Raw genomic sequence first — 23,318 nt, forward strand, 5'->3', positions numbered from 1 at the left:
TAAACGTTGAATTCCTTCTGGAATTATATGCTCTTCCACATTTCAGAAGAGGTGTCTCATTAATTATCTCACGAAAAATGTTATAAACCTGAAGTTAGGTCTCAACCAAAGCTATCCTATATCCCTTTAACCTTGATCAATGCAATTTCCGAAATGACGTACACATAAATGAAATGTAGGTTATATCACATTCGCAGTGTCAATGACCCTCAAGATACGCACACCAAAACCGCATGCACATCTTCACATCCAACTGGGAATGCTCCTCCTCCATGTCCTCGATTTCTCATGTCTATTCGTCAACCGACAGCTGACATAATCAGATCAGAAAATTCAGAAAGAAGACTTTTTTTTCAGTCTGTCAATGTTTATTCTTGACTCTTCGTCCTTGTATTGTAATGTTCCCTGACATACCCTCACGCACTCGTGGGGAGTCACTCACTTTTCAATGTGATCCAAGCATGAATAAGCGTCGTTTCTTTGAATCATCGGACAGGAGTTTAAACATGACGTCACAAAGATTTTCTGCATCATCACATAGTAACCAATGAGAGCGCAGCTTGGCAGTCATATGGTATTACGTGTCTCGCTATTATGATAATAGTAAATACGGTCAACACAACATATCTCCACATAGGAAGAGACGGAAACTGGTGAATATTGGACTTTTCCCTGTCATAACCGGTTCGTATTTTGCATTTTTTAATAATGTAATATCTAGATAAGACATTATCCTACCATTTTCACCGTGTTACAGTGTGTATTTGTGATAATTTGATGTTATTATAAGGGTTTTATTTTGTTTGGTGTGGTTCTGAACTTCTGACACAGCGTTTTGGACGCCATGTTTCACAATATTATTGTATGCAAAATCACTAGAAATACCTCGGACTGAAGACAGTAGAAGACAATAGTTTGTCCCATACCCGTCTCAACAACAATTAATATTTGTGTTATTGAAATTCGCGTTGTTTTTTGTGTTTTACAGGGTGCAAACATTCTCAGTACAGCATCTTTATGTGGAAATTGAGAGGGTATTCCCTCCCTCCCTACAGTGTACCAGTGACAGTGTGATACTCCCGTAGCCCGTAGGTTGGCTTGATTGTGTGTGTGATAGACATGGCGATTTCATGGAGCTACACTACGTGACTCAGCTAAGCTAGCGCCTAGCTGAGTAGTGAGAGGCTAAGCTTGGCTAGCTAGCGCTCTGATGATACTAGCTCAGCTTGGCTTGGTTAGGCTACGCTGCAGTTTTGAAATACAAAACTTCTGGTCGGATTGGCAGGGTTATTGAACACTCTTTTTGTTGTGGTACACCGGCAGGCCTCACTTTCTAATATAGTCTCTAAAAGTCCTCCAAATCTCCTGTGTAGGGTTGGACCTACAACTCATCGACCGCCCAATAGGGCTACCATACATGTGGGACTTCTTCTTCTTCTGATTAAGTCTGCCTCCTTCAATAGACTGAAGATTCTTGCAGACTGGTGCTATTTACATTATAATACAATTTATTTACAGATATTTACAAGCACATAGAAAATTTGACGAAAATACTAGCCACTGTGATCAACCGTTAGACGGTTTCGAAATGATCCCACAGATGGCGCTGAAACAATTTCTGACGACAGGGAATTCCAGTTCCTTACAGTTCTTGGGAAGAACGAATGGCGATGCGATTCAGTTCTCGAATATGGTACCTGGTAGGAGTGTGGTTGCGAGGCTCTCGTTAACTGAGTAGCCTGTTTGATGATATAGTCCTGTGCTGAAAGAGGAGTGAGATTATTGTGTATTTTGTACATCATAATTAGCCTGTCATTTTCTCTGCGCTGTTCCAGAGTGGTCCAATTAAGTTCTTGTAGCATTTTGGTGACACTCGAGGTGTTATGGTAGCGATTTAAAGTGAATCGCGCAGCTCTTCTCTGGACCATTTCCACTTGGTGGATTAGTTAGGTTCTTGGTAGATGGGTCCCAAACTGTGGAAGCATACTCAACAATTGGTTGAACCAACGTTTTGTAAGCTGTGGCTTTAACATCAGATTTTATGCGAAGATTGCGTTTTAGAAATGCAAGCACGTTATTGGCTTTATTGACAGTATTGTTAATGTGTTGGGTCCACTTCAAATCAGAAGTGATGGTTACACCCAAGTACTTCACGGATTCAACAGATTCAAGAGGGGCGTTATTTAGATGATACACGTGTTGTACCTTACTTCTTTTCCTGGATATTGTCAAAACCTTACACTTATCTGTGTTCAAATCCATCATCCATTTTTTCGCCCAGTCACCAATTTTGTTTAGGTCCTCTTGAAGATTTTGCGTATGATGTTGATTGTCGATGGTCATGTAAGAAATTGCATCATCGGCAAAAAGGCGAACCTTTGACGCGAGACCATCAGGCAAGTCATTGATGTAAAGTAGAAAGAGGCAAGGCCCAAGAACCGACTATGGCATTCTCCGGCATTTGCAGTAACTCATGCATTTTTGGCCTGCTCCTGGCCTGGCCCGTGCTAAATTGGCTTGCGCCAGGCAGTAAAAATTTTGTTCAGTAGAATTTAACTATATAGCAGAGCCGTGCGGCCGTGCCACTTTTATGATTACCCATTCACGAACTCGGCCACGAGAAGGGGATAACTACCATGGTAACTGAATCATGAATGCGCGCTGTGGCGGAGTCACAGCCAGGTGATTGCGATCTTTGACCGTGCAAGGAATTTTTGCCCGAGCCTGGCGCTGCTATCATCTGTAAACTGTTAAATCAGCACTAGGCCCGTGCCTGGTGCTAGCTTACAGCAGTGCCAAAATAGCCCGAGCCTTGCGCGGGCCACTTTGGCTCGACCCATGCATAAACTCAAGATTTTAGGACCTAGCTCGGGCCTGGCCGGAGCCAAGAGAGTTACTGAAAGGGGTTTAACATGGTCCATGGATGTAAAATGCATCTGACTGTGTGCAGCACTATAAAATATGATAATTTGTCTTATGAAATGATTCAACCAAGTCAGATATGGTCAAGTTACATTTTGTTTTTGTTTTTGTACTTTGGGACAACTTAGTATGCTTCCATGGACTTTCATGTTAAAATGCACTTGGATTGAATCTCGGATATTTTATTTGTAAATTTGGCAGAGGAATCAGAATGTTTCAATGTCAGAACTGATTGAAAGATAAGAAAGAGTAATGGCAGGCTTGTAAATTTAAGAAAGCCACATGAGGAGATCATTAAAATGGCATCATTATGTTTTCTTTATGTGATATCCAAAAATATGCTCTTGTTATGATTGATTATTCAGCAGTGATAATCTTATGACATTGTAACAAAAGACGATCACTAAATCACAAAAATATTGCATTGACGGCTTCGTTTCCAATGGGTGTTTTGTATGATTTTTAATTCTAACCATGTATATGAGTAAGTATTTATACAACACCTCAGAATGATGTCGAATTGTGATTGGCCAAGAACATGTCACATGACATTCAATAGAAAATACCTATCAAACTCATTGAGAGTGACAGCCATACAATAGGCCCCTGGCATGGGCCTATTGCATGGCTCGAAGGTACTATAGCACGGCTTCGCGGGGGGCTACTAATGCATGGCCGCTCACAGAGCTGAGTTCTGTGGCTCACACCCACCCGTAGCAAAGCTCCAGCAAACTACATTGTGTACATTGTACGTGATGGCCGGCTGCGCTGATGCGCTGCCGGTAAGTCTCACATACCAGGCGCGGCGGAGTACTGCATGTTGCAACGTTAACGTGTACGCGCAGCTACTTTACCTAGCTAGTTGCATGTATCGCGACCCTACACCTACTGCTGTGTTTTTACTTTTGACTCTGATCTGCTACGTGGACCACAGCGATCCCAAAATCTAGACTTCATTTCAAGTTGAGAAACCGTAATTTGATGACTTTTCTGTGTTTTTATACAAAATCATTTTCGGAAATAGACAAAGTCTAGACCTAGGCCTACTACTAGATCTACCGACATCTCAGATCGGCCTAACAGTCAGGCCTAACTCGATCTAACGTAAGCGTATAATGGGTATAGACCCTGCGGAGTTTGTGATTCCTGTGACTGTGTGGTCGAATCATGACGAGTGTTTGAAAGCAGTACACAGGGTGGTTTACAATTCTCTGCCTGATTGTTACATTTATTTTTGGGCCTTCCTGAGTTGGCGGTCACTAATTTAGTACTGTGATTGTGGACAAGGTGTTGTATAAAACGAATAATTTATGATTTTGTTCGTGCATTGGGGCACGTAATACCGCACTCGGCGCGAGATTCGCCACTGGTCTATTCAACGCGGCGCTACGCGCCTTGTTGAATAGACCAGTGGCTCATCTCGCGCCTCGTGCGATATTCGTGCCCTATGCACTCACAACTCATAAATTATTCGTATAATATGTACTGCAACTAAAAGTGCAAGTGTACTGTGGGTGTGAAGTTGCTATGAAAAATGTATTGAAACTGTGATGCTCTATTGAGGACATTGCCAACTAATTATGCCACAACTCGTGAATCAATTCTGAATTACAAGGGCATACTTTTTTTTTTCTGAAACAAGTTAATATTGTCTACAAGTACAAAATTGTATTTGAACTTGACAGTTTATTTAAAGTATCATGTTTGTACAATGTATGTTATGTAAGATCACCAATAAACCAAGAAAAGATGACTTTGTTTTCATAGTTAATCATACTCTCAAGTAGCAGGCTTCATGGGATGACATACAGGGTGTGGTGTGTCTACACTGTACATGCAGACTTTTTGTACAGGCTCTTTTGAGAGTCTGGCTGGCCACAAGTTCTCCATTAAAGGGGGGAGTCAACCCTGAAAATTAGCTTTTGTGAATAGAATTTCAGGTAACTTAGATGAACAGGACATCAAAAGTTTGAGGAAATCCTGATCAAAGCTGAGAAATTTATGATTTTCTTTCTTTCTTTCCTTTTTTGAAGTTGTGACAAATCAAACACAAATTGGCAATTCTCTGATATCAAATGCAACCTCATCTCCCATTGCTCTGTACTATAAAATGAAAATTTTTCATTTTCTCGTCGAGTTGTACATTGTACATGCACCTACAACCTTACAGTGTACAATCATCATAAATATGTTTCTATACAACCTCTGCATGCAAAATATCTTTTCTGTCATCAACAATTAGAGAGAGGGAGAGATTGCATATGTACTTTTATGCACAGGGCACATGGAAGGTGAGCTCACATGATACAGTGTACACTGTACATCAAGGAGTTGTCAATTTGTGCTTGGCTGATTAGAATTTGCTCAAATTTTCACTGTCCTGTTCCTTTTTTTTTTTTTTTTTTTGGTCTGTTTCTATTCACATAAACTTATTTTCATGGTAGACTTCCCCTAATTATATTGCCGCTGTTTCACAAAGCTCAGTAGCAAAATCCCAGCTCTCAGTATTGCTTGCTTGTCTTACAGGGTCTGTTCATTTTACTATCTGTGTGGTATTTTCCATTTACAGTGTATGTATATCATGGGAATGTTGAGCATAATGTACATTGACCATTGTACAAGTGTACATGCACAGTACTTTCTCTGTACAAGCATGCTGCAACTGTCAAATAAACACTCTAAATTTGAATTGCCAGAAATGTACTTAAAGTGTCATTTGAAATATTATATGAAATATGTTTGAAATATAAAAACATCTAATAGTCCATCAAGTTCTACATTGTAGATCCCACATGGCTGTTGTAGTTCAAAATTCATTTTACAAAAAGCTTTGACATTCCTGCTGGTACATGTACATGTACTTACAAAGGTACATATACAGCTGGGTAGAAAGATAAACTTGTGACTTCCTGAATCTGCAGGACTCGAACATATTACCAGCTTGGAGTCCTTGTTCAAAAGCCAAAATGTTGGAACAAGCAGACTGTATGACTTGTAAAGATGTGCTATTTTCAAATCATCCTTGAAATCAGTTTCGTTCCTGGGTTTCATCAATCCCTGATCTACATTGTAGCTGTACTTGTAGAGTTTGAATTAATGCACACTTATAGGCCTCTCTGCACACTGTGACTCAATCTTGTAAGTTTGACAGAATTTTGGCTGGCTTGGCTTTCCTGCTTTTCGGACCAATCACAAACAGTGTCTTTGTGAGTGGAAGAAGATAAAATCAAGTAGCAAGCCCTTTTCCCTCCACATGCGCGATGTGAAGAAGTGATTGTAACAGATACCAACAGCATGAATATTGAAATACCGTAATAATTCTTTCTGACTCAAGCTTGGTGTTTTGTGAATTTACTTGTCTTGAAATAGCGAAACATTTGGCATCAAGTTAGTGCACTGCTTTGCAACCTTTACTACATGTACATGTGCAACGTTAAAAACAAAACTGAATGTAACATTTTGTATGCTGTGTTTAAAGGACAAGTCCATCTTCATATACATTAAGATTGAGAGAATGCACCAATATTAGTAGAACACATCAGTGAAAGTTTGAGGAAAATCGGACAATCCATTCAAAAGTTATGAATATTTTAAGTATCTGCGCATTCACTACTAGATGAGAAGACTACTACAGTGTATGATGTCACATGCGTACAACTATATAAGGAAAATAAAAAGAATTTCACAAAACTTTACTTTTTGAATAAAGTGCACATTTCTCTGACTTGCTACTGACGTATGTTAAGGGTAATATTATTCCCCCTGCCTTCTGAAAGAGAGAAGTCGAGTGTTCTTTTGTTATGCAAGAAAAATGGAAATATGTTGAATTTTCTTTATTCTTTCTTTATGTCGTTGTACTCATGTGACATCACAAGCTTACTAGTCTTTTCATTCAGCCGTGACTGAGCAGAAACTTCAAAAATTCATAACTTTTGAACGGATTGTCCAATTTTCCTGAAACTCTCACTGATGTGTTTTACGAATATTGCTGCATTCACTCAACCCACATGTCTATGAAGGTGAACTTGTCTTTAATGTGTGGTCATGGTTAGACCTCCGGGAGTGGGTGGGTAGCTACAGCTGTATAGCAGACCTTTCAGAACAGCCTTTGAAACCGGTTTCCACTTAATGATGCTTGTGAGCTGTTCTATATTATGCTCATGGTGAGTCACTAGTTATTGTCAGGGTCAGCTACACATATTGTATGCCTACAAGATGTGTACTACCAAGGAGCTTCACTTGAAGCTCTTGGTACTACAATGTTGTGTGTACCAGGTATCCAGATACAGTACACTACATAAGTGGTACTTTTTGTAATTGGCTGGTGCCTGCATGTACGGGTATTGTACAATACCATGGTTCCTACATAATGTGTACATCATACAACCAGAGCTACCAAGTCTCATGCATTCTGCGTGAGACTCAAGCATTTAGGGTCTGTCTCACGATCTCACGCATGGCACCCATTTTTCTCACGCATCTGGTGAAGTCTGCAATTTGGGCCAAAAATAAGGAGCATAGCTCAAAGGATTCGAGTGATAGTTGCAATTCTCGCTATCGCCAATGACGTAAAAAGTACCCGGATGTGGCTTTTTCGTCAAGATTTAGGGCACTTGGTAGCAAGGGCACTTCCGGCGCGGGGCATAATTTGCACAACGCTAGCGTGCGCGTACGTGTACCTTACCTATAGCGCAGCGCCGACCACGGATACTAGTACAGTGGGCCAATAGCTAGGCCGCTGTACCGCCCGAGCCACCGAGTGGCCAGGCCTGTCATACTCGTACACTGTAGTCCCCGCCGGCGGCCGGCCTTCTTCTTCTGATTAGCATGCACCATAGACAGAAAGATCCGTCTGTCCGGAGGACTCTTTTATATTTTGCCATTAACGCTGTCCTCCGTAGACGGAGGGGATCGGTGAAGCCAGACGCAGTCTTCGCGGAACATTCCCCGACGAACAGATAAAGACCGATCTTTCGGTCAACATGCACCACTGCACGCAGCGCATAAGCTAATTACATAACACATACCGGTACGGCGTACTGCTTGATCATGCGATCGATGTGCACATCAAAGATCAGTCATCTCTGCATACGCTGAAAATATGCTGGAAAATATTCACCCACCTGGATATACAGTATATCGTCACGGAATGCCCATCTTTTTTTTTATTTGTTCTCTGTCGAAATGTCACGAACACAATCGGGAACGAACAGTGATCTCGAACTTATCCTGTCTCCGAAGCAATTTCTTCCAAGTAAGTACGTACAATGTACGTAGGCACTAGGCCTACTACCTAGTGCTACTATAATGCTACCACTACTAGTAAGTCGCGCGTGCACGTACTGCGCTGTGGAGTCACCCGCAAACTTCACCCACGCGGCCACGTCACGTCTCGCATGCCAGTAAGGGTCCTATTTCTGCAGATTCTTTTCATTTATTGTCGTGCGAACAACACATGGCAGCTTCGCAGCAACAACCAATAGTCGTATTAACAGCAATTTCTTAAGATTGGAGAAATTTCAAATCATATTAAAGCTGTAATTCAAGTCGAGAAAACCGGAAGTACACGTAGAATACAGTCGGTTGTGTGTGTAAATAGCATTAGTCACGTATCACGCGCGTACGAACAGAAGTGACTTTGCTACCGGGCTATCCCATAATGCACCGTAAATGACGCTTAAATGAACATCCGGGTACTTTTTACGTCATTGGCGATAGCGAGAATTGAAGGTATATTTCCCTTTTGCCTTTCAAAATTAGTAAAAAATAGTCACTTAAGTATGCACCAGATCGCATTATTAAGAGCTAATGATTTAAAAAAGCTCCCTACCATGGGAGGGGGACACCCTCCTCATTCGCGTGCGCATGCGCGCGAGCGCCGAGACGCCGAGTCATAAAAATCTCACTCATAAAAGTTTTTTGAACTTGGCATCTCTGTACAACTCCGGTACATACATTTTGTATAGCATGATGTAATATGACATCGCATATGATGAAGGTAGAATTTTCTTTGCCGTACTTAGTAGTGGACATGTAGCCTCTACCTGTAGTTTTATTACAGTGTGTTATCAGAGCTAAGGTGTATGTTGCACTATGCTCACTGAGCACTGTCAACACCACAAGAGTTAACATATCCAGAGCCACAGGGTAAAATGATGTTATTGTTCTCGATTTTGGCATTTTCAATTCAATCATCTTGATAGTGCACTTGAACTCGGAGCAAATAAGGAAATCCTGGTGCTTTTCTTCCTTGAAGTCTTTCCAGCTCAACCTCTACAATGTATGTGGAGCCTAGTACAATGTATATTGGAGTACATGTACATGTACCATTGTGGAGTGATGCCACACGATGTTATGCTGCTTATTTGTTTTAGATCAATTACCTCATGGAAATCGATATTCTGCTGTCATCTTGATTCAAGATCATATTGTATAATAGGGAATATCATGACATCTTTTGAATACAGGTTCATGATGTCACAACACAGTTTTTAGAGTGAGAGAGGGAGTTATGGTGGAATCATTGGAAGTCCTTCTTTGAAGTTAATGCGACAATGTGCTTGTCAATCCAAACCCTGTTGTGCTAGTGCAGTTTTGTAGTATGTACATGTACATGTATTTGTTTGAGGAAAAGTCAAGAGATACTTTGTACAGGAAAATACGCGATGTACAAAAGTGTAGGTGATGAAAATCTGAACTTGTGTCAACGTCCATATATAATCAAGCATTACACCAGTGACAGACAAATGTGAATGTTGTTAATTTTGTATGTACAGTACATGTAGTAATTTCAAAGGAATATCTTGTACACTATTTCCTCTGTTTTCTGGGTTAGCTTAGTTCACTGTGAACAAAAACATACTGCTGCACTTTATGGACAGCAAATCACCAATGGACACAAAAGAAATCTTGTTTTATTATCCTACAGTAGTAACGTAAAGGAAGCAGTAAATCCTGCCATTGTTATAGCAGCACACATTAATGACACACTTCCTACTATACACTGCCTGTGCTTCACGCTTCCATGGCACTGTCCCTCAGCCCTTTGTTACTACTGGCTTTCCGAGCATCCTGGCACAAAAAGGGGGATGTGTATCAAAGGTATTCTTATGTCTATTGAATATGCAGTGTGGCTGGGGTGTAAGAATCCCCTGCCTTCGAGACCATTCTGGCAGAGTGAGGTGGAAACTGTCAACAGTTGCTGCCAGCATTAGGGAAGCTACACGGTGACACTTCTTCCCAGCTTTTTCGGAGCGGAATCGCCTGAAGTGTCCAGAGGAAGTGAGTTAGCCCCTTGATGTGTGTATGTGTGCCATTGCTATGTTACTCAGTAACAGCTGAAGCTGACAGTTTTTGGGGAAGTGCTAATCGATGCGGTGATCTCATTGTGTAACTCCATACATTTGGTGAGTGTAGGGAATTCCCTTTTGCTATGGGAGGGTTTCTGATCGCTGTGATGGATACACACTGTATGTGCCAATGTGGTTTCATTTTACAGGAAGATTGTACGAGTATTTGCCATACAGCCTGTACATGTAGGGGATGTGTATGGTCTCATTGGACCACACATTCCATATGAGTGACTGAACCGTGTGTGTATTGAGTATATATGCACAGTACATGTACAGTGTACATGTACAACTGTACATCCCTACACAAGTATCTGTGATGTATGTAAAACCAGGTATACACTGTACTGTACTTGCCTATGCTGCACTTGTAGTTTAGTTTCATTACTGGTACACGTGTTTGCATTTGGCAAAGGTCTACAAATGCCGGTATGTGTAGGATATAGTAACGTGGCCTGTTTGATGTGATGTAAGTAGTACTAGTGAGTATTAAAAGTAGTTTAATAGGTCCTGTTTACCCTTTGGGAGCAGTGATTTAAGATGTTCAAGATATCACTTATGATGCATGTATACGTTGTATATACAGTGTAGGTCAGTTGTATCACAAAACATCCTGCCATATAAAATTTTTGCAATAAAGCCTAAAATATAAGGAGATATCACTATTTTTCTTATTAAACCGTAACTGTAGACGGTTTAGTCTGGAAACATTTTTATTATAACTATTGTTCCCATTTTGTATATTTAACAATAATTCACATCGATTATTGTATATACATTGTACTTGTTCAAATTTTGACATTGGTTATTTCTATCCGTAACTCACATTGTAGAACTTTTTTAAAGCACTAATGCTGGGTCTTTGTTTCATCTGCAAATGGTAAATTATGCCTTTAATGTGACTAACTTGTACAGTAGAGTGTACAGTACGTATGTTTGTGCATTGGAGTATGGAAGACATTGTGAACATTAAAAAGCCAGTTGAAGGTGACAAAGAATGAATTAACAAAGAAAGCCTTTGCTACAAATGTACACTACATCCCATAAGGAAGTTCTCATACATTGCACATACGTATATATGTACATGTACAAGTTGTACGTTCTGGATTGAGGATTCAATGCTTTTGTTTTGTTCAGGGTATAAATGCACAAACTACAATGCACAGAACTTGTATTTTCAGCAGGAGACCAATGCTGTAATCTTTCTGTATACTAGTATCATGTTTGTTTTTGACTGACATGTGCAATGTATAATATATTCTGTGCATTGTACACGTCAGGCATGGGGCTGTTCTAGCAGTACCATTGGTACGGCATGTGAATTGTTATACATGTACAGTATATGTTTTGTATATCAGGACTGATTGTTGCTTCCCATGCATTCATACCCTTTTGTTTTTGAGACTCTTACTTAGCAACCATGTGAAAAACAAGGTTATTAAATGTGATGCAGTACCATGGAAGAGGGCAGTGGGGGAGCATTTCAACAAGAACTAAATGAGTCAGGTGATATTAGCATTATGATGCCAAACACTCTGACCAAAGTCTAACAATGCTTTATACAAACCTGTAGACTCATTTCTGTTGTTCTCTCTTGAGTACTCAATAGACTTTGCTCCAAACTGTTGACATGATGCAAAACTCCTGTAGCGTAAAGGGGGAAAAGGGTAGAGTAGAAGAAGAAAGAGGAATCTCACTGTATTAGGCTTGAAACAGTGGTTTGTCATGTCTGACTACATACACTGTATGTCATGCCATATTTATGTCAATACACAGATAACATACTACACGTACTGTACATGAAGATGTCCACATGTACATGTGATGTACCAGTACATCAATCACCCTGGTGTTCTGTTTTCAGCTTGCACAACATGTGAATGGTCTGCCCAGGTTGGATATGAGTCAGAACCATCTTGGCAACGGAATGATTCTGTACTTCCTTTATAGTTGACCCCCCGTCATGTACAAATTAAAAGATGCAGTACATACATTGTGTACAAATGTATGTAAGTGAGCATATTAGAGTTTATATTTCTGCAAGATTAAAAGTTGCACAAATGGTGTGCTGTAATTGAATCCAAACTCACACACTGCAGGGAATAATTTTCCTGGTATCGCATTGCAGTTTGCATGCATTTTTACACCACCGGTACACAAACTATCTTTTGTGAAGCAGTTGTCTTCCATAGAAATGTACATGTTCAGGATACCACCTGAAATATTGTTCATCAGCTGAAATTGCTAATCAGATTTGAGTTGGAAAATTATTCCCTGCACTGTACTCATTGGCTATCTTTCTTGAAAAACCGGTGCAGATTTCTATGCAGTAGAATATTAGAATGTAAACGGTTTTCATGTCATATACAAATATATGAAATATTTGCCCAGCATACAAGTGTAGGAGCAGATGAAGGTTACTGAAGGTTATCAGGACCAAGGTTCCAGATTTTCATCTAGTGATAGATGTGCAGTGCTGTGGAAGGCACTGAGACAGCAGTGACGAGTTGTACAAGCTGTATGCCTACAGCTGTACAGGACTGTACATGTAGTTGTAATGTACGTGTACACTGTACAGGTACATGGTACTGTTGTGTCATGTATCAATGTAATTTAAGATATTGGGTTGGATTCAAAGGCTGTACATTAGAACTGTAGAGTGTATTATACACATCCAGCATGAGATCTGTGAACCATTTGAGTATCATTGAGAGCTACAGTGTCTTAAGTGTCTATCCATGTTGACCAAGTCTGTAGTAATTTGTGGTCATGTACGCTCTATGCATTGGCCTGCTTTAATTTTGGTTCCAGACAACCTTCAACTAGGAGTTTACAGTCTAGTGCTGTATGCATTGTCTTCTACCATGGTCACCTGCGCTGATAGCAGGCAGTACCGGTAGTTCACTGACAATAGTGATATCCTTGACAATGGCATGGAATGTGGCCTTCAAACTCAGCTGGATATTAGATCAGTAATACAATTTAAATGTCATTTTCAGAGCTGACTAAATATTACTCACATACCTGTAATAATACTTACTGGCAGCAAATGCTACAGTACGTTGACATCATACGCTGCTGCAGCCATAGTGACTGCATATCTGACAGGCTGCTTAGCTTCTGCACATCTTGAATGTGCATGCAAGTATCATGTTTTGTGTTGAGAGAAAATAGAATATTGTTACAACCTTCATTGTTTCATTCGACCTACATTCGTATGTACACTAAGTCCCAGAAGTCACAATTACAGTACATCATGTCGTTTGGTGTTGTATTCTCATATCATAATTTTACCACAAAATTTCATGGCTGTTAGATATCACAGCATGTGTGCATTTCAAGTTGTAGTCCATGAATCTGTGTTAACCCTCCCCCTCTCATGTCTTTTCTTATGTCGATGTGCAGGAACACAACCAGAAGAGGAACTGTCTGGCAGAAAGAAAAATTGATCAAGTAATGCAGTAGAGGACATTGTAAGTTGAAGGCCACAAGAACAAGTTTTGGGACAGGTTCCTACTTCTGGCTACAATCATTCATGTTGTTCTAGAAAGAAAGAAAGCTCTCCAGTGCATTTGCCGATTGACAACCCAGTCAGAGCCAACATCTTATCAAGCCAGGCAGTCACCAAAGAAAACAGGCAAGTATTCCAGTGACAGTATTTCCATTCTGAGTGTCATTTAATCATCAGTGATTACATACATCCTTATAAACAGCATGAAGTTTGTAACAAAACATGTAATTTCATGCAGCATACATGTATGTAGGTTTTCATTCAAAGTAAATCTTGATATAGGATTAAATACAAATTATGTAATTCTTCATTTTTCTCCCTCTGTAGTTTTTGTACTGAATGAAAATTCCACCCCCTTGATCAATGAGTCCTTTCTCTGCAGTCGTAGCCATCTGTGACACGTAATGTGTATGTGTGCCCACACATGTAAACTTGTTCCATTTACAATTGTAGTCACATTTTCCCCAGGATATTAGAGAACCTTTTGTATGTAGACAGCAAATGGAATTACTGAGTATCAGTAAGAGACAGTGCTTCCTTCTACTTTTGTATTCAAATTTAGGAATAATTTTATCTTGGTATACAAATAATGGATGTTTATGAGTGCAATGGACAGAATATTTCATGAGGTGATAGATGAAATGATCCATTCAACGAGGTACACATTAGGCTTTGGAAACATTTTTTTGTTGTTGTTTTGTTTTGTGAGAAGCAAAATATCTGCTCGACTTTATGGAGCTGTATGCGATTACAGAGTGTTCATAGACACTGAAATATTTTTCTTCTTTTGTTTGATCAGAATGATTTGCAGGTGCCATTACTTTTCAGTAGTTTTTACTTGTTAGACATCAAGGTTTGGTTGATATGGGTAGGACATGCTCGGAGGCAAATCCTGATTGCTTACTCTTTATCAAATGTGTGTGGCTCCAATGATATTTTATGTGGACTATATGACTCGGTTCAAATGTGCAATGATCCAGGTGGTCATCACTAAGTTTTTGATGTATGGTTTGCTTATTTATTGTTACCTGCATTGGTGTGCAATTTTGTGCGTATGTGTGATGACCCTGGCATGACCTTTATGTGATTTTTTTTTTTCTTCTTTGTTGTTGACATTTCCCACACAAATGCAGACCCGGTTATGATGGATAGCAGTAATGGTAGCAAAGAGATGCAGGGCAATCTATGCCGGAACGGGTGTGGTTTTTATGGCAGTGCAGCGACGGAAGGAATGTGCTCCAAATGCTATAAGGACTACATGAGGAAAAAACAGAACTCCCCAGTTCAATCTCTAGGTGAGATTTTGTGTTCCTTGATCGTTTAACTGTTTATTACCATCAAGTACATCAGAAGCTTTTGCAGCGCAGAATATGTATGTTTATAGGTTTTGCGCTTTATAAATTGATATATTATTATTATTATTATCGTGTCAATCATATGTGTTCCCATTTTCCCCACTGTCGCAAGGTCTTTCGGTACCCATCATTTTTAGATCACTATACTAGAAATGTCAAATATGAATTTGTTATGAATGTAATTCAGTGGTTTATTTGAGTTAAATCCTTTGATTCGTTATTGATAAACAATGTTTCCATGTGTCTGTATGTTGGTAGATTTGTGTACTGTACATACATGTGTATGAGAACTTGCTACTTTTTTTTTCTCACTCTCTCTCTTCCCTGAACACATGGACATGTATAGCCCAAGGACGTAAACAAATCTGATTCTCTCACTGTGTACCTCTTTTCCATGCGAAGAAGACTGAAATAGAATCTCTTGTATAAGTTAGGAAACCCTAGTGTAATACTCAGCTTTCAACATAGCAGTAGTATTCAGATCCTTCAAAGTTTCTTTCCACAATACATGTTTCCAGTCCTGGGAGAGTTTTGCCACTGAAATTTCATCTTGTGATCAGATTGGCTCCTAATTTCATGCTGTATCCTATATGTTGGAGAAAGATGGATAGAAGTAAGTCGGTAGATTCATTAAATCTGCACCATTTAGAAATGGTAAGTTTGGAATCCTGTAAGGTGCTATTGAATTCAAGAATTGGTCATAAATCTAGCACTTACAAGGCTTTTGAAAACTCTGTGACCAAAGCGAGAACAGAAGAGGGCTCTAAAGAAAGTCAATTTTTTACGACACACTGAAAATGAATTATACTAAATATACAGTACCAAAGCACAGAAATGTGGTTTGTGGGAGTTAATGAATTAAATGATGTGCATTGCAGAATTCCTGATAGAGTGCATGAGTGGAAGGCATCATTGAGTGCCATAATACGCTCATGCCGTGATGTGTGACTGTTGCCATTTCCATCTTTGCAGCATCAAGTAACACAACCAGTTCTAACTCAGCCACACAAACGCCCAATACCATCACGCCAGACGCCTCCCTCACCGCTGCAACGACTGCCACCTCAGCCACAACTGTCACTTCCACCGCGGCGGCGAACGAACGCGTCGAGGCGCCGGCGGAGGAGGAATGCAATTCACCCGCAAAGTCAGACACGCAAGCTCAGGGCGGGGCCTCACCCACAGTATCAGACTCACAAGATTCGAGCGACGGCAGCGAAAAAGGGAAGAAGAAGAGGAATAGATGTCACACTTGCCGCAAGAAGGTTGGCCTTACTGGTAAGTCACATGCTTTTGTTTTTCATAACCTGGAGATTACAGACCTTTTCCGTTGAAAAATCTTGTAACTTTTGTCGGCCATAACTGTTGGGCTTCCAGGATAAGAAGAAAGATGATTCAATGAATTATGCAATAAGTGATGCATTGCAATGTCAGTGCATAAATCAACTTGTGTAAGGTATACTGGAGCCCTCTAGTTAGAGCTGAAAAAAGACATGAACATAAAAAAAGCACCCAAACTGAACAAGTGTATAGATGCATACAGTATTTGATGCCCCTCAAAGCTGCTATTATTCATGGTTTGTAATGTGCTCATACTTGACATATGTTGTGACAGTGTACAAAATATTGAATGCTGGATATGCAGGCACAAGTGTTTCCTTTCTGTCAAAAGCAGGCATGTGGGGCCATTTTGCATACCTGCCAACTGTTCAGTTTTAATCTGAAAATTCAGATTTTCGCACTGAAAGAAAATACATTAATTTCAGTGTGTTCTGATTATTGGGTTTTTTTTTGGGAAATATCTGTTAATAGTGAAATATATGAAATTTATGAAAGTTCAGATTTTTGAATAATTTTCTTTGTTTGTTCAGATTTATTAAGTCTTAGGGTTGGCAGGTATGATTTTGGTTTGACAGATTTCTAAGCAATCCCCCCCCCCCCTTAACCAAGGGTTAAGGTTAGCTAGTGCTAGGGTACTATTATTGATTTGGTCCTGCTCAGTATGCATGATTATTCTTGTTCTTTGAGTTCATCAAGATCTACCATTCTTCCCCTTTAAAAACAAAACTATCTGGTAAATGTGATTCTTTATTGTAATCATTGATAAAGAAATTAACATGGCTGTGCCAAGTATCAGTTTTACATGAGGTACTTAGTTCCTATGTGATTTGCAGTGTTGATAGTCTGACATGGTGCATGTTGTGACATTCTGTTTCATTTCCCATCCTTCCAGGTTTTGAATGCCGATGTGGTGGCCTGTATTGCAGTATACATCGTTACTCAGACAAACATGACTGCTCCTTCGACTATCGCTCACACGGCCAAGAGGAAATTAGGAAAAATAATCCAGTAGTTGTTGGTGAAAAGATCCAGAAGCTGTAGCCGCTGGTGAAGAGTAGTTTTTATCATAGATATTTTATTCATGTATTTGATGGTGTACCCGTTACTGTTAGCTTGTGTGGGAGGGTATTTGCCAGTACCAGAATTAAGCGATTTGATATATCTGTATGTGTTTAAAACTGAATAAACTTTGTGTCAAGTGCGCAGTGACTCAACAAGAACATTGGAGATGAAAAGTGCATCGCCGATTCCCTGAAAGATCATCAAGAATCATCTGTATTTGGTAATGGCAGAGTTTGTTTTTCTTTTTTTGCCTCCTACCCTGCACAGAGGTGGAGGCATTATTTTCCAGGCTGTAATTCCTACTTTCGATCTTGTGTAATAAAAACGGTATTGATGTGCAAAACCTCTAAAAAAAAAAAACAACCCAGAAACTGCAGAAACTGTGGAATCCCTTTTTTTTTCTCACTCTCTCTCCTCTGATTCATTTTGCTGCTTCCTGTGCTCAGGAACATTTGTGGCACAGGAGTCCAGTGGATGTCCAAATGTTCTCTGGAGTGATAGTATGATGTATGCCCTGAAAATAAATGGCCCAAATGGACCTGTTTGTGTTCAAGTTGAACTTGACTTAATATCCTCAGAGTCAAAAGACCTCTTTCCCCCCCCCAAAACCTCGCACAGTATTTGATGAAAAAAAAAATGCAATCATGAATTGAAATACATTGATATTATGTTTCAACATGTGAAAGTCTATCGCTTGTAGAAGCGCCATTTCATGCCTGTAATATTTAGCTGTTATGAGATCCCTTGTCTCATACTCGTTTTCAATCAAAAAAGATCAGTCAAATTCTGCCTCCATCCCAAAGGTTTCTGGGGCATTGCTTTTGTCTGATATACCTGAAGCTTCTCTGGACAGGTCACACTTTTTGGCGGTTTACACTGTACTGGATTTCATGGGAAAATTGAGCCCAACAACTTCGTACATCCAACAGCAATAGCTTGCAATTGAACGCTACACGCAGTAGACGGAACTGTAAACATTTTGTTTGAACAAGATTGAAGCACCCGCCAGCTGCACAATGTGGGAATGTCCACGGAGTCCTGCTTCAGACACCCATGACCTGTGCCGTGAAAGTGTCTGCAGATTTGCAACTTGCAACTATTGTGTTTACCTTGGCAGCAGCCGAGAAACGACCAATGATCTCTGTGTAATCATGCTGTTGCCACAATGGCTACTGTTACCTTAATAACTGCAAAGATCTTTTGGAAATGAGCTCTGAAAGTGTTTTGTTTCATGAAGCAATCATCATTTCTCCTTTTGTACTCTATCACATTATAATCTGCTGGTGCAAATATTATTTTGGATTATGCCAATCATGAATGGAGTGATTTCTGAAAGAAACAGTTATAGAATTCTTGTATCTAGGGTTACTGCGTGAGTTTTAAAAGAAAAATCTGTGTGTATCCGTAGAGTGCTGCAAAATTATCGCGCTGCTGACTCGATGGAAACCGGTAGAGGTGGACTCGTGTGACAGGGAATCCTTTAGACAGCAGACATTCTCTTCTTCTTTCGCAGTTAGCAGTACGGTATGACTAAGTACCATCTCGAAATGCTTGTCAGATTGATGAGAAGTAAACAAGCTGATGGTAATGTGATGGCCTGTGATTGACTTTGAAGTGTTTGCATGTTTTCAAGACATCTGATTTGAAGAATGTCAAGTGAGATGCCTCTATTTTTTAATTTGACAATTTTTAAACATATATATATATATATATATTCTATATACACACACACTAAAATCCATGTTCTATAATGTTCCATTTATAGTAGTATTAACTAAAGGAATTGCTTGTATAGATACGTTTTCCACGTAGCAGCATGAGTAATGACAGATGTACTACCACCCCAGTTGAACAATTGTGTTTTCTTGTTTACTCGGCTCATATGAGGTGAATCACAGGAGCAGATTTTTGGATTAGCCAGTGTCAGGTACATGTAACAGGATTAGTTAGCATTTGACTACTCTTGGAGTTGTGCTGACACGAATATTGTCAGAAATCATACAGGAGCGGCACTTTGTACCCGTCGGCATCACAAACTCACGCCATGTATAGACTGTTAGCGTCTAAAAGCAGGGAGGTGGCAGTGTGTGACCTGGCATCGTCCACAGTCGAGTGCCTCACATCAGCTGTGACAAAGTCACATGGGAAGCACCAAGATGTCATCGCGTCTGACGCTGCTCTGTGTCGGCCTGTCTCTCCGCCAATTTCTGCTCTCTGTAGCTTTATCACCATACTCACTATGGGCAACCTACTAATATGTACACAGTAACAATGTCATTTTCAATGAGGGGGTTGGAAGAGTATTACTGGTAAGAGAGCGGTCTCCACTTACCCTCGTTACCTCAGCATCATGCAGGTGGCACTTTTGTGGTGTGGAACATGCATGCATCTTAAGTTGGTGTGGTACAGGAACAGATTACTATGGATTAAAGGCGTAGAATACCAATATACAACACTATCTCATGTCCTTGCTGGTTGATCAGGATTTTTCTGCTGGTATGTACTCATTAATCTCAGGGTATTAACTTTTTTCTCCCCAAGATTCGTTCTTTTCTTAGAAGTTATTGATGTGAGCATGCAAGGAGTCTAAATGGCAGAAGCATTGTTTGACAGATCGACAAATGTACAGGCACTCATAAGTACCGCAGTGCAGGAATTGATATTTTTTAGCTAGCAGACCAACCATTATATCTGCCGAAACAACTTCTGTTTAAAAATAGAATAGCATGTGCTTTGAAACATTCATACGTGCGTAAACAAAGGTTAAGGCCCCTCTATTTGTACTTTATTCGCTGCTAAGTATTTGCATCCAACTTTCATACATGTAAGGTGGTAAATCTTAGTGCAAAATTAGAAGAACTCTCAAAACGCATCTGTTGGTAGTAGTGGTCAGATATGCAGAATAGCCGGGTTAATGCTTATGGGGGTTGCACATGCTGTTAAAGTAATGTAGATTTAGTGCATACCCCATGCACTACCGATGCTGTATATTTCATACCTGCAGCGGCATGATTAATGGTATTAGACAAATTCAAACATCATCTAGCACATGTGAGGGCCATCAGGTTTTATTTGCAGATTAGTTTGAGATGCTCTCACATAAGGAATGTTTTTGATAAAGTGTGTATTTAACTATCACAGACATTGTTGTACGATTTCGGTACTCTGTACTCTTCTTCACTAAATCCCTTGGAAGCATTTATCAGTCTGTATCACACTCTCCAAATTCTTATCAATCAGAAACTGGATCTCAAACTTACTTCATGTGACGCTTTGCTGATTTACAATAATAATAAGTACAGTAGTTTGTATCACATATTTCAGAACTCTTTGCTTGAGTAACTGTGTGTTCAAGTTTGTCTCTCCCTGGCATGAATTATGATGAAAGGTTGCCAAATGCTGTGACACCATTGTTTTATGTTTTGATGTTTCGACATTTAATTGACAATGCACGCAATTTCATCTCACCACACCAGTTCCAGCAGTTGTGGGATATGTGCATGATACATATCGATGACCGATATCGATGACCGAGTTGTGATGATAGAAAAACCTGTCTATGTATCGTATCAAACAGCAAACCCATGTAAGTTTGAAGACAGCGTGCTTTTAGCTTATTTTTTAATAATCTTGATGTCAATCAAACATGAAAGACAGAAACATCACCTATTATTCAGTGGCAACAATAACAACAAAAGGATGAAAATGTTTTTTGCATGTTAATATTTCGAGATTGTAAAATCACAAATATTCCAAAATTATCGATACAAATATTCTAGACATGCCAGCACAAATTCTATTTGTGAGCTTTATCATTTGTGCAGTAAGAGATCCCATGATTGGTGGAGCCATTGATTTGACTTCAAAACACTTTTTGTGATCTGTTGACAGCTTTTTAATGTAATTTCGGATATTTTTTCTTTAAAGACTCAAGACATTAACAGTTATGAGTGTCTGATGTTGATTTAGTGCTCATGCCAAAGAATTAACAGGTGTAGAGAGAGGGTAGAGAAGTCTTGACAGGTCTCTGCACATGGTCGTCAGAGAATCGTAGGATTTTCCATGGGAAATTTGTCTCTTTGAGGTTTGCTGGAGTTTAAATCTTTCATGTAGCCACCCCATCATACTCCATGATATGGGTGGACTGTTGAAATTATCATCATCAAGATCAAAAAGTTATTTTATTGTCTGATTTTTTTATTTCATTTTTTTAAAATCAGTATATTCATTTTCTTTTATCACAAGAGCAGCCTGGACACTGACTGGGTCGGGAAGATGAGGCATGGCTTGGATCTATTGTTAAAGTGCCAGCGCTTCTTGTAGGCTATATCAGATTTTGATTCTCATTATATGGATTAAGGTGATTAATTAAATTATTTCTGAAGAGGAGTTGAGGAATAGGTCACGGATACACAGGTTGTTAGCAGATGCAGTAAATAGCAAAGATCATATGTACCCAGGCAATTTTCAAACACATTTTTTTTGGTAAGTCACATTTTTTTTTGTAAGTCATGCAAGCTCTATATTAGTCATATGGTAAAGATTACAGAATGTTTTATTGTATGCTGCACACACTTAAGCACAGAGAGATGCGAGTTACATGGAACTTGCCTCACCTGTGCAAAATCTGCACCAGCCCTCAGTTCACACAGACACACCGTAAAATGTTTGAGCAAACACAAGAGTTCAGTGAGCTTTTGGGTGGGTGAATATTATTGATATCGAGATGGCATGTTTCCACTCGATAGTCTCACTCAGAATTTCCTTGTTTGATTCAATTTGCAGGTAACTTGTTACATTTTATTGCTTTTAATAGTCCACGTCAAATTTTGACTGAGCAGGAATCATATGAGCCATGTATGTCTGGTCAGTCGTAGGGCTACTAGGGATCCCCCTCCCCCCCCCCCACTCCCTTCCCCCTTTTAGTGTATGTTGTAGTTGGACACGATATATTTATGTAAACAGTTGAATGTTTCACGCGTAATACACAGTTATTGACAATACCAAGTCTGGGTGTTTTAGATTGTTTTTTTAAGCATTATAAGAGATATTGATGACCCATAACAAGCTGTTTCCATGCATCATTGTCATGTGTCTCTCTTGATCCTTTTTCATTTCTTTTTCCCCTTGCTGGATATTTTTCATCTCACATGTATTTCAATTTCCACTCTACATCCTCTGCAGACATTAATGGGACAGTTGAACTTTGAACTTTGTAGATGTCACACAGCTGTCATGGGTAGGAAGAGCTCTGTAGAGTGATGTGTCATTAAAGTGTGTAAATATAACGTGCCCAGGATAACGTCATATATATGTAGTCCATGTAGATGAGATTTTGTATTACAACTTTATCCGAATCAGAAAAAAAGAGTTGTTTGCTGTACTGACAAAAATTTGTTACCGCACTGCAGATTTGCCCATATTTGTATGTCACTACTGGTACAAGTAGATGAGTGAATAATTTTTGACAACTTTTCTACAAGGTCTGACTATCTTTTCTCGCTAGATGCCAGGGGCAGATGTTTACATGTGCAACAAAAATTGTAATGTTTAAAGTGGGACCTTATTTTCGTTTTCATTTAACAGAACTGAATGACACGTGATACTACTTGAACAACTTACATACACTGATTGTAACTACTTTAGCAACAAATGAAAACTAAAATGGCAACTGGCTGTGATAAGCGTAAGAGCTAATATGCTTATTGCAGCCAGTTGCCACTTCAGTTGCAGTCATTGCAAGTTGCATTTGTTGTAAAAGTCTTCACGAGATGGAGC

At 39.6% G+C, this 23,318-nt stretch overlaps 1 protein-coding gene across 2 annotated transcripts; it reads left to right on the forward strand.

The window, feature by feature from the left end:
• Positions 1-603: 603 nt before the first annotated feature.
• Positions 604-18,139, forward strand: LOC139730818 (AN1-type zinc finger protein 6-like). 2 transcript variants are annotated; one of them, XM_071641685.1, is made up of 5 exons: positions 604-684; positions 13,677-13,908; positions 14,916-15,077; positions 16,110-16,415; positions 17,371-18,139. In XM_071641685.1, the coding sequence occupies exons 3-5, from the start codon at positions 14,924-14,926 to the stop codon at positions 17,517-17,519; spliced, it is 609 nt and encodes a 202-aa protein (XP_071497786.1). In that variant the 5' UTR covers positions 604-684; positions 13,677-13,908; positions 14,916-14,923; the 3' UTR covers positions 17,520-18,139. The 2 variants fall into 2 exon arrangements, with proteins under 2 accessions (XP_071497786.1, XP_071497788.1); XM_071641687.1 differs by lacking the exon at positions 604-684 and adding an exon at positions 9,134-10,203.
• Positions 18,140-23,318: the final 5,179 nt, after the last annotated feature.

This window comes from Diadema antillarum, unplaced genomic scaffold (assembly GCF_040938485.1).
Source record: "Diadema antillarum isolate AM-2024a unplaced genomic scaffold, OU_Dant_1.0 seq00000338_RagTag, whole genome shotgun sequence".
Lineage (NCBI taxonomy): Eukaryota > Metazoa > Echinodermata > Echinoidea > Diadematoida > Diadematidae > Diadema > Diadema antillarum.

Coding starts and splice junctions, on each gene's coding strand:
- LOC139730818 (XM_071641685.1), top strand. CDS start 14,924: ATGATGGATAGCAGTAATGGTAGCAAAGAGATGCAGGGCAATCTATGC. Junction 15,078..16,109: donor CTCCCCAGTTCAATCTCTAG/GTGAGATTTTGT, acceptor CCATCTTTGCAG/CATCAAGTAACACAACCAGT. Junction 16,416..17,370: donor CAAGAAGGTTGGCCTTACTG/GTAAGTCACATG, acceptor CCATCCTTCCAG/GTTTTGAATGCCGATGTGGT.